Consider the following 12,453-nt stretch of genomic DNA (forward strand, 5'->3'; position numbering starts at 1 on the left):
CGCGTGTCCTGTTTTATCCCTGCGATACCAGATGGAAAACCCATCGCTTTACTTCGAGCTACCGACCTGGATTCGTCGATTTCTCGACGTGATTTAAAATTTTTACCCGGAACCAAAATTAAGCTATTTTATAGTGCGATGAACAAGCTTTAATTTAAGCATAATAACGTTAAAAAATATCCACCGAAAGACATCTTAAACTGGATTCAAAGGAACCCTTTAAAATCGAGGAAATGTTCTTCGAACAGGCAGTCGGAATTTGTCGATTTTTTTATATCTAAAATTTTTTTATTTCAAAGACGATATACCTATCTTAAAGTGCGATGTTCAAGCTTTCATCCGAGCCCTCGGATGTAAAAAAATTCCTTCGGGAAGATTTTTCAAAATCGATATGAAATAACCGAGGTATATTTAAAATCAAGGTTTTTTAATGTTTTCCTTGAAAGCTGAATAAACCTGTTACAAAGCGAGCTGTTCAGGCTTCAATTAAAATTCTCGAAAACGAAAAGATTTCCACGTGATAGCAATCTAAAATCGATGCGGAACGACCCTTTAAAATTCATCGCCGTTCCGCGAACGACCAATTGCGATATCTCGATTTAAAACGTGTCATTAACATCTCCTCTTTTTCTTTCCAGAATCACACTCAAATCCCGAAGTCCCAAAGGTCCCATCGAAAAGCTCCACTAATTAGGAATACGAAAAAAAACTCTTTATTTCCTGCTACTGGTCCTCTTAAAACTAAAATATCTCCGTATAAATAATTATCGGACCTCGTGCGAATATGCTCTCTCTCTCCCTCTCTCTCTCTCTCTCTCTCGACCAAGCCGAGCAGAACGGAAAGACCGAGCAGCGCGTTCGAGAGACGGATATTAATTCGACGTTTCGTGAAATTTCATATCTGGCTGTGGACAATCATGCGAGCGCTATAAACGCACGAGGTATAAACGATCGAGCGATTGCAAAAGCTACGAGGGAGAGGAGAGCAAGAGAGAGAGAGAGAGAGAGAGATAGCAGCAACGCGGTGTGTACAAGCTCTAGAATCTCTGTCGACTGACTCGAACGTCGCTTAATTAGTTTCAGTGAACCGGAGCCGTGTTCGTAGGCGGTCGTAAAGCCTGCTTATTGGCTGACAGCCCCGCAATTATTACGTATTACGTGTACAGAGTATCGGCATTCGTTGTTTTTCCCTCCGGGCCTGGATACGGGCGAGCTTCGTTCTCGTCGAGATTAAATACCGCACGCCCTTCCGATAGGGCTCTCTCTCTCCCCTCTTCTAATCGTCGCTTCGTTAACTAATTAAATTGTACAGCGCGTTTTACTGCGCTCGCGTTGACTAGCAATACACGGTTTGGCATCGTTAATCGCAGAAGAACCCGATACGTTACGCGCGACGACGCGACCGCCTCCGAAATACATATTATTTCAAGACGGAACACAGTGTGTTTCTTTAATTGCACGCCAGTGGCGTAGGAACGGCTCGACGCGCGGCGGCCCCTCTTGACAAAAACCACGGGGGGACTCGACCGCGTACAAGCGCGAGCACGCACGCACGCACGTTCACACGTATACATACATACGCGGACGCAAGAGGGCACATTGTTGCGCAACGTGCATTCACGCGGGAATGCACTCGTCCGCCGCGCCGCGACAAAAACGGGAATCGTTGCAGTTAATGAACGCTGATAATTCGTCCCGGATAAAATCGGCCGGTTTTTCTGCGCCGGGATAATCGCCGACGATTTCGCAATCGGCCGGCTCTCGTGACCGAGACGCAATCCTTGTCAAATTGTTCGCCGATCCAGGATCGATCTTGCGTCGTCGCGCCAGGCTTTTTTCGTCGCGCCGGCTGATCGGCCGAAAGAAAATCATTCGCTGATACAGTCGTCGACGCGAAGGGTATGGCTCGCCGAACAGATTGCAGTTATTAAATTTCAGAGTCTGTAAATCCCGTGTTTTCGATATCATGGACACTTGAGAGGGCCGAGAGCGACAATGATCGTAAAGAAATCGTCGCGAAAATCTCTGTTTCGTTATTAAAAGAAAAAGCGAGCCTTCGGCAGCTCTATAAAACTTAAAATCTAGATTCTCTGCTTTCGACAGAGCGATTCGAGCGTCGTAAGATAAGAATAATAATAATCGCGCCGTCGGCAAATTAGCGGTCGAACGAATTAGCGGCCGTACCGGAATCGTAAAAATCTGAGTCTGCAATAATTGAGTGTTACGTGCTCGAGAAAACTCGATAAGTATCTATCGCGCTCGCTTAAATAGAAGATAAACATTTGTATAAAAATCTAACCAGACTGTAAGATCTCCTATCGATCATTGTTCGCCTTCGCAGACGCGGCCGCAGCCCCGGGAAACAAAGATCGTCGAAATTGAACTCTTTGGGATAAATGAGAATCGGCCTTAAATTAGAACGTTCCTACGCCACCACATTCTTACGTAGAATAAAAAATAGGACTCTGCGCTTTGGTAGATGATTGCAAAAGATCCGAGATACGATGGTCCCGGTCGTTGTGAGATCAGTGGCTCGCGTAGACGAGATCGTTTCCGCGAAAGATTGCTTCGATCATCGACTTCCGGTTGAACTTTCCGCCCCTGGACTCGACGATCGCCACCAGTTGCTGATATCGCTTCCACGCGGTCACCGAGGCCGCTTCCCCTTCCGGCGTGTTCTTAATCTTCTGATACACGTCCGTGCTCCTGACCGCAGCTTCCGAAGTCTGACAGACGCTTTCCGTGTCCGGTATCATCTGAAATATCACACGGAGCCCAAATCAGAACCGGCGACACCCGGGTGAGTCGAAAACATCATTTTTACTACACCAAAAACACCGTCTATTTTAACATTTTTTCACAGAGCTAAATTTTTCTTGCATCAGCCAACCTCGATTTTTAATTCCAGTATTTTGCATGAATTAAATCCGCAGCAAGATTTTATTTACATGTTTTATCTTTCGTTGGTGGTGCGAATCGATTGCAGTTAGAATTCGTCTCGATATCTCGGTGAACAATTTCGAAAACGATCGCAGCGATCGTCAATGATCAGAATTCAATCTTCCATGGTTTTCCCGTGACACTCTGTCCGCCGGCAGTGTCTCGACCGAATATTCTATTTCGAAAAGTGCTCCGTTCAGCCGAGCAAGCCGCTTCGAAAACTCGATACTTCCATTTGCTAAACCCTTTATTCTCCGTTCGACAAAAAGCTCTCGAGCCCCGTAGCACACGCATCGTTCCAGTCAAACAGAGGGATTCCGAATCGTCAAGCCGTAGGTTTACGACCGAGCTTCCGCTAAAATTCACTCGGCAAGATATTACTGATTGTCAACCACCCCTTAACCCGACCAAGTCTCACTGTTTCCGACGTGGCTCGCCCAAAGTTCTCAACTAAATGGACAGAGAGTTTCTAAAAGGTTTCGAACACGTTCTGTTGAAAAAATTACGACTCGGACAGTCTTAGATAACGAAATCTCGGAATCGAAATAAAAATTAATTCTGCAAAATTTTTCTCGACATTTGTGGCTCTATAAAATACTGAATTCAATGCTTCCAATATTGAGATTAAAATCAGGTCTGGAAAATTATAACCAAAATCTTTAAACGCTCTCGACGTTGAAATGCTTTAATGTTAAAGGTAGAAAGCGCGTTGCAGCATTGTTCGTTCATCGCGAAATCGGAGCGCAAGAAAAATCAGCAAATTGCCTTGGATCACTCGCGACGATCCTTAAATGGTAATTACAGAAATGACAAAAGCGCCACGGCGCGCACGGCCTCATCGATTCATCCGACAAAGGGGACGAGAGGAACGAAAGTCTCTTCGGCGAAAGGAGCGTATCGTTTCAAGGGCGCAATTAATGACGAAACAAATCCCAATCAGCATTCCTTATTTTTCCGCTTATCGCGCTAATTAGTCCCGATTCCGGTCCCTCGGTAAGAGCCCCCCACACGTTCGTGCGGCCGACACACGCTGGAAAAGCCCGGGCTTTAATCACGGTCCTCGATCTCGAAACGTTTGCTCCGGTCGACCGATGTTTGTAGGACGCCGTGTATACACATGTAACACAAGCCTAAAGCCAGCCCCCTCCCGAAATCAATACTCGGCATTACACTGTTACTAAGGATTCCCATCCCCCCATCGCCAGATTCACCCCCGTGCCAACCGCGGCCAACTCCGGCGCGGTTCAATGGCCAAAATACAGGACTCTCCCCGTGTGTGTTACATTTACTCGAAAACTTCGCCGGCATTGTCTCCATTCTACTCATTGTCGGCTCCTCGCCCGATCGCTCGGAAAACCCACCCTAGTTTCACGGCTTTCAGAAATCATCCCGCCGAAAATTATACCGCCTCGCGGAATTTTCGAACGCGATACAGATCTTCGAAACTTCCTCGTTCGACCTCTAAAAGAAGCTTGATTTATCTCTAACATCATTTTAACACCCCTTTATTATTCGCTCTTCGAAATTTCGCTTTTAATACTTCCAAGTGAGAAATACTCGAGTAATTCGTGTCTCGAGAAATAATGGACTCGATAAACCCCTTTCCAGGGAATCAGAATTTCATGTATTTTTGCAGCAAATGATTTGCAGCGGTTCTTTTTCGCGATTTTTATTCGCGCGGCATAAATTCGGCACGCTAACTCGCGCCGGTAAAGAGTAGAAAAAAAAAGAGCGGGGGGCAGAGGGGCTTTACGATATTTGCAGTAAAAGTTTTTAGTATTTCTTTTTATAGGTAAGAACGTTCTCCACCGAAATGGATATCGCGATGCTAAAGTTAAATCGTCCTATTCGTATGCTTCGATAATAAAAAAAGAAACAAGAGAGAATGTTACATTTATCTTTCACTTACGGTCGGCAGAAACGTCGCCCGTACGTATACATACATAGAGTCGCGCAGAGCCGTAAAGCTTTAATAAAGATTAATAAAGTTTTTCCTGTATGGCGAGCCTCGTAAAACCCTTAACAGCGGACCATGAATCTCCATTTAAATCCCCTTTATGTAAATTACGTTGAAAAAATATCAATTTGTACAAATGTACGCTCTCTAACGAACGGGGAGCGCAATAAACAACCCGAACGAAGGGTGTAATACGATTTATGAGTGCTGGAATGAAAATGAATTTCCTTTCGCGCAAGCTTCGTCCAGTTAACGATCTTATCGCATCATCGTTACATCATTTATCCAATATTTCATCAAGATGAAATTATCTCGTAAATCGATTCTACAATCTAAATTACAGAAAAATTAAAACAAGCATTAATTTTTTCTGTGATGAATTCGATAGGGTTTTGAAACACGTCTAGCGTTTCTTAAATAATCGAGAGGAAATAATTCGCGCGAGCCTACGATTTATTCAACAAAATTTCACTCAAAACGAATTTGTTTCGTCGTGATAACATTGTTTTCCTCGCCTCTGTAAATTGAGGGAGCAGAGAAAAGGAAGCGGGACGAGATTTTTAATACAAGATGGCGCCACCTCCCGCGAAACGAAAGACAGCAACCCCCGAGGGGAAGTTTTCAAACAAGTAATTATTTGAAGGGAACGGCGAAACGGGGGAGAGTGGTGGCTCGCCCGGGGAATTGCATTTTACGAGGGTAGTTTCTAGATGGTTTCCACGTCCTTCGGAATCTCCTGTTTTACGCTGGAAATATTGGCCGAGTTTCTCTCCCACTCTCCCCACTCTACCCCCCTCCTTCTCAACAGCGAGGAAAGGAAAGAGAACAATAATTCTGACGAGCTCGTAATACAGGAATTGCTACTTTTATGGCTGGGAAAAAAAGTCCGGTTACCGTCTTCTATTTTCTGTTCGGTGGCGGCGGCGGCGGAGGGGAAGGGGGGGGGGGGGGGTGGTGAAGTTTAAGCACAGGCCACCCGAACGCGTAAGTTCCGCGGGCTCGACCGCCCCGGCCACTTTAACTTTTTCCACTTCCGCTCCGGAGGCACGATAAACATTTATCTTCTTCGGGAATTCGCGGACGTGCGCGCTTCAGATTGCCGTCCGCCCCTCTCTCCGCCGCGGCAACTTCTGTACGAGAAGTTTCGGGGACGACGCGCGTCGGTGCTCGATGCAAATTTTTATTGCGGACCGATCGAGAATAAAACACCGCCCGCGCGCGTCTACTCGAATTTATTGAACTTTTAAACCGTACGAGCCATTCCATACAATTGTAACAACTATCCGTAGGTTTTACAAACCCATCCATTCACCGCGAAATAATTTTCCAATTTCAAGAGAAATTATTGTAGTACAATATTGCCGATTATTTACTACGCATGGCATATTTTTTATCCCATAGAAGTTATTCTATTAAAATTAGTCTTGTCTATTTCCTCGATAAAATGTTATCTGAAATACATCTCCAAACGACAGACAAATCCGTCGCGATAAAAATACAGTAACGCGAAATTAGAACCGCCAATTACCTCGATGCAATTTTCATCGCGTCCCAAGTTGAAACGATTCGATGCATCAAGCACGCCTACAAAGTAGATCGAAGATTCTTCGGCTCACCGTTCAATTATTCCGGCGATAATCCGCTCTCATTAGAACTTGTTAGCCGGCTTCTATACTTAAGCCGGCTAACGCGCGTCAAGCTAGACACGTAATCTTCTTATCGTCTAGTTTGAATTTATTAAAAATTTACCCGACCGAGCAAGTTTCGGTTGTCGAATTCAGTTAACGCGTTTCCCAGCTCCACCGATGGAACGCGGGAGCGAGAGACTCGCGCGATAGCGGTTTTAACTCGTGTACACGCGAGCGAAACTTTGATTTTCAATTGTCGATCTTTGATTCGAGTTCCTTGAGAAGGATCCCCGCGACCGCCCCCGCAAACCCCCGCAACGTTTTGATTAGCTCTCCGCCCGCGTTTAATTCCCATTCGTCAAGTTATTCGGCCCCGAAAGCTTTTGATTAACGCTCCGCGAATTAAACTTCGAAACTCAATTACTGGCTCTGTCATGTTAAGCCTTCGGGCCGGCCCCCCTGCCCTCCCCTGCCCCCCTCCTAGGCCCACGATCGGAAGTCGCGCGCGTTTGTTTTTCGCGTCCCGGCGAGCTTTTGATTAACCATCTGTGAATTCCACTTGAAAATCTAATTGCCATTCGTTACCGAGCAAGCGAGATAGAGAGAGAGAAGGAGCGAACGAAATATATATAGAGAGAGAGGGAGAGGGGGAAAGGGAGGGAGGTTGCTCGGATTTTTTCCTGTCCCCAGCGTTGTTCCATTTCAATTGATCAATCGGCGATCCGCTGATTGAACTTGTTAATTGCGATTCGGGCAGACTTTCGTTCACCGCCGACAACATTTTTCACTCGATTTCGGGCTCCGGCGATACGCTTTGAAACAGGAGAACGAAGTCGGAATTTCGCTAATGGAAATAATCCTCGGACGCTTCCTTGAAAACGGATTCCACGTTTCCAGCGCCACTATTTTCGGTCGATTTTTCCCTGGATCTTGTTTAAACGATTCGAATCACTTCGGCGAGCTGGCGTAAAACTGTTAAACAGTGAAACTGGGTCGCGAACTGCTAACGAATGAAGAAACTGTAGAGCCTTGCAACAAAGCTGAGAATTCTTGCATAGCGTAATGTAGGTGAAGAGAAATGTTGTTTCGAATTCCGAGCGAAGAGTTAGCGAATGCCGAGCCAAGAACACGAAGACGCGGAGCAGGCTCCGAAAATGATCGAATCGAGCTTTGAAAATGAAGGATTGCGGACCACCCTCGGTGGAATCGAACCACAGCCTCCGAATGCCGAATCACGGAAGCTGCGAAACGAAGAATGCCGACGACGAAACGCGTAGAGGTAAATCTCGAAGAGCGTGGTCAGAGAAGATAGGATCATTGAACCCACCTCGTCGATCAGGAGCGTCCTCTTCGTCTTCGTCTTCTTCTTCCTCCTCCTTGTTCCTCCCTTCCTCTGCTCGTTCCCTGGTCCTGATCCAATTAACCAACGGGTTAAGGTCGTTTCTCACGGTGTCGGAGTCGGCGGAGGAGGAGGAGAAGAAGAAGGTGGTAGGAGGAGGAGGAGGAGGAGGTGGTGGAGTACGACGATGCCCGCGGAGAAGAAGAACGGTATCGTGGAAATCGGAGCTGGATCGATGGAACGCCGCGAAAGCGGATTCGGAGCACAGCACGGTCCAAGAGTAACTGAAGAAGGCCAACACAAACGGGCGACTGCGACGGCCGACCATCAGCTGGTTTCCCCGATTAACTCGGCTCCCCCTCCTCTCCATGGGGGAACCCACATGTGTCGGCCATATGGGGGGGAAAACGGCGGCGGTGGGCCCCGAGTCCCGATTCTCGGCGAGGGAGGAGCTGCGCGCGGCGGGGGACGCGGGACGCGGGACGGCGAGGGACGCGGGACGGCGAGGGCGAGGGGGAAGAAAGGGAGAGACAGAGCCAGGGAACTGGGCTCTTTCAGGTTTGCACCCTCGACGGTAGTCTCTCCCCCGTGCCGAGGGTTCGCTTCCGGCCACTGTGCTCGCGTGCCAACGATTTTTAAACCTCCAACGATCCCTGCCTTCCCTACGCTACGGCCTACCCTGTCGCGCGGGACCCCCACGCGACCCTCCGACGACCCCTCGGAATAGCTTCCCAAAGGGTTAACATATTTTCCAAACTCCTTCCATCCACTTTCGAAATCTCTGCAATTTTCATCTCTCTTCTACTTATTTCGAATGTACATAGATTTATATTATATACTGTGTTGGGACTGTTCTACAAGGGGCAAAGTTTTCAAGAGGATACCAGAGAAATTTCTACAGGTTTCTAGAAAGGTAAGGGCGTCGAGAAAGCCGCCGATAGGATGCGAGGCAGTTTTATTTAGAAATCGCTAGGAGCATCGATCAGCTCCTAGCTTATTGATTTCAAGAGACTATGTACATAATTTCTTGCGAAGTAGCCGGCCGGAACGAATTATCGAAGAGGCACTTCGGTCGCGTCCATTTACGGCGTTATATCAGCGAGCATATCGCCGGACAATTTTGCTACGATAGCCCGGAATGTTGTGGGAATATAACCGAGCACGATGTACCGCATCATGGTCTCTTAACTACATTATTTGATGTTCTGTTTCGATTTCTTCTGGAACGAGCGATTCCGAGCAAGTAAAGCAAGAAAATGTTCGCGCGAACGAAGAAGGCGATCGAAATTACTATCATCGTCCGATGCGATGGCACAAGAGTAAAGAGTAAAGAGTAAAGAGTATTAAGAGAGCTAAGAGGCTGAATACGTAAAGGGTTTCTCTCGGATGTAATGAAGCGAATTAACACGCCGGGGATAAGCTTATGGAAATAGGATTATGCAGATAGGCGAAGCGTCTGTTGGCGGACGTTTAAAAGACAATATAATAATTTCCGCGGTCGTAGCGGCGTCTCGTGGCATTAATTCTTAGAACACGGCGAATACGGCCCGACCGTATAGCTGTCCTAACTTCGATATCGTCGCGTTACCTTTCTAGGCAGCTCGATTGTTGAGAGAGAGAGAGAGAGAGAGAGGAGCGGAGAGGCAGTTTAATTAGCAGGGCGTGCTGAATATCGGCGACTTTAATTAAAGTGTCTGCGGAGCTCGTTGTCTCCGCATCTGCATTGTAGCCGCACGTGAATGCAGTTATGCAAGCGAGTTATCGACAAATCGACGTTAATTGCCATCTGGTTTAACCCAGTGACGAGGCCCGGCAGAGAAACACTTAACGGAGAGCCGCATCAATCGTGTCGCCACACGTCGCTAGCTCCGCGATGTTTCGCGGCCGATGAAATTCCTCCGGGAAGACATTTATTATATGTTGCCGGTTCGGGGAAAGTGGAAGACAATGGAGCGGAGGACGGCGATTGGAATCCGGTGTCGAAAGGAAAGCGACGAGATTTCTACGGATTCTAACGAGATTTCGCTCGCGATTGTTGCTCCGGCGAATCGACACCCCGCAGATTTCCTCCGAGTTTTACTTTTTCCGTTATCGGCTGGCGAGATACAGCATCCTCGAAAGGATCCCCCGAGCAAGGATCTCTGCCAGTTTGCTCGCTGAATGAGTCGCGAGAACGACGGAGACGGTACGCTTTTTAGCAAACAGAAGTTTCATCTTAGCTGTGGAAGAGTGTAGGATTTTTCAAATTACACATTGGAACACAATAAAATTATATGAAAATCATTTTAAAATAGTACAAGAATTAAAACAGTTTTGAGATATCGATAACCCATTTTTAATTTTTTAAACTAACCAGATATGATAATGAATTTTCTCCATATTTAATTTCTAGTACAGAAAATGCAGTGACGTTATTATTATATTAATATTGTGACCAGTAGACGCCATGGAAATTCTGGAATGCGATGCCGATTTTATGGGAGGTTTGGAGGAATTAAATGAAATGGCTGGAAATGGCGGCGAGATTTCGTTTGGCGGTTTCAGGATATTATTTGGAAGATTAGAGAGTGGAAGCGAAAATAGGCCCCCGCGAGCCTGGAACTGTCTGCATTCCGCCGTCCATCGAGGCCGCGAACGGGGTCTCCTGGCGACCCATTGTGGAACGTCGAAGGAATCGAGTAAATTGGCTGAATTGCCACGTCCGAGAATTGTGGCACGTCGATGCAGACGAGAGATAGAATCGCTCGAATTACGGCGTGGAATAGTTTGGACAGGGACAAGGTTTGTTGCCGCGCACAATGCGCCCGGATCTTCCGAGGATCACCTCTCCCCTAATCGTTCGAATCAATTCCGCTTCGTTTACCTACGCGCGCGGTGTCCACGTTGTTAACAGCACCAAAGTATTACAATGCAAGGGGACGAAGTGAAATATTCCCGCATGAATCTGTTTCGAAAAATATTCTATAGAATGTCTTTGCGTCGAATGCAACTCTTACAAAATACGACGAAACGTTGTCAAAGAGAAGCTGCGAATATTCCAAGCATCGCTTGTCGAACGACAAATCGGAATTTTTTTAAACCAGCCACGATTTTATGTTAACGCGATCGGACAATGATCGTCGAATTTTTCCGGATCGTTTTCGTCGTCCTACAGCACGTTAAAGCGGAAAATCGTCGCGCGGCGACATTATTCGTCCATCAGCCGGGCAAACTCGAAAGTCCATTTTCGCAGGCGAGGGGAGGAGCAGGAGGCGGGGGGGAGGAGGGGGGGGGGCGAAAAAGTTGGCCGGCATAAAAATTGCCGGAACAGAAACAGCGACGTGTACGCAGACAATAAAAGTCTCGCGGGCCGTAACTACGAAAGTGAAAAGTTTCGTGCCCGGCGACAGATGGTTCCAACATGTGCAACGAGTTGCAAGGCATTCAATAAATAAAAAAAAAAAAAAGAAAAAACACGTGCACACACGGTCGCGCAAGTTCGACGCGGTCGGTGTTTCGCCGTGATAAAAACTGCGTATCGTTGCTCTCGCGTACACGAAACTGTATCGCATGAATTTTTCAACGCTCGAGGCCCCGTCCCCGTCCCCGTTCCCGTTGCAAACTTTATTAAACCATTTAGCGTCGAACAACAGACGATATTATTTTGGCCGTTCCTCGCCGGATCGTACGTTTCAAGCCCGGAACCGAAAAAGTAAACGCGAATCGATTAAGCTGACAACAATTTTTCAAAGTGTGAATGGAACGATTAGAGGAACATTTCGAAAATATCGATATCTTGAAAAACGATCGATTTGTGAAATCGATGGAAAAGATGGTACGGAGGATTTAAAAAATTTATAAAAATGGTTACGAAAAGGTTTTTGTACGTTCGCTAACGGTGGTGAACACGTTGCGGCAGAGCTTGGTATCGATTTTTCTCTCTCATCGATCGGTCAGGCATCAATTGATTCCGCTGTAAATCATCGAATCCCCCAGCTGCGTCTATTCTTTAATGGCCAATCGGCGCGTGCAGCATAAAGGCGCACGACACCGCTCTTACAGCTGCCGGAAGTATACATCTGCCGGCTTTTACCGGCCATGGCCGCGGAGAGCCTGGGCCACCTTTCCACTTCGGTGGTCGCGTTTCTGAATTAACTCTCGATTAAATCCGCCAATTAATCGCTGTATCGAATCTCCATTTCATTTTCTGCGGTGACAGCAAACTCGAACGAACGCGCGCAGGAGGAAATGAATATTCTCGCGAATTCCAAGATACGTCTGTTACGATTCGGACCATAAATTTATATTGGATTATTTAGAGAATTGTTTAGTAAATTGTTGAATAGTTTTTTTAATTAGTCGATTTTTCTAGAAATTTTTTCAAAGGGGATCTTAGGACGAGATAACGCGGAGGAGAAAGCTGATATTGAGATGGCAGGGATGGGGAGGGAAGGGCGGGGGCCTCCGTTTCGGAAAATCAGAAACATCTGCCAGGAAACACTGATCCTTGATTAGGGACAGACTCGTGCTGAACACCTTGGCCGCACAGTTGCCTTCGATAGAAGGGAGCCGGAACAAAGGGCCTGCCGTGGCAACATAGAAAGTACAAA

The 12,453-nt window shown here is 46.8% G+C and overlaps 1 protein-coding gene across 1 annotated transcript; it reads right to left on the bottom strand.

The window, feature by feature from the left end:
• Positions 1-3: 3 nt before the first annotated feature.
• On the bottom strand, positions 4-8,137 carry LOC144468898 (uncharacterized). Its single transcript, XM_078178702.1, has 2 exons — positions 7,853-8,137; positions 4-2,756 (listed from the first exon to the last, which is right to left on the bottom strand). Exon 2 carries the CDS (start codon positions 2,754-2,756, stop codon positions 2,526-2,528), a length of 231 nt encoding a protein of 76 aa, XP_078034828.1. The 5' UTR covers positions 7,853-8,137; the 3' UTR covers positions 4-2,525.
• Between the last annotated feature and the right edge of the window lie 4,316 nt (positions 8,138-12,453).

Source organism: Augochlora pura, chromosome 4 (assembly GCF_028453695.1).
Source record: "Augochlora pura isolate Apur16 chromosome 4, APUR_v2.2.1, whole genome shotgun sequence".
Classification (NCBI taxonomy): domain Eukaryota; kingdom Metazoa; phylum Arthropoda; class Insecta; order Hymenoptera; family Halictidae; genus Augochlora; species Augochlora pura.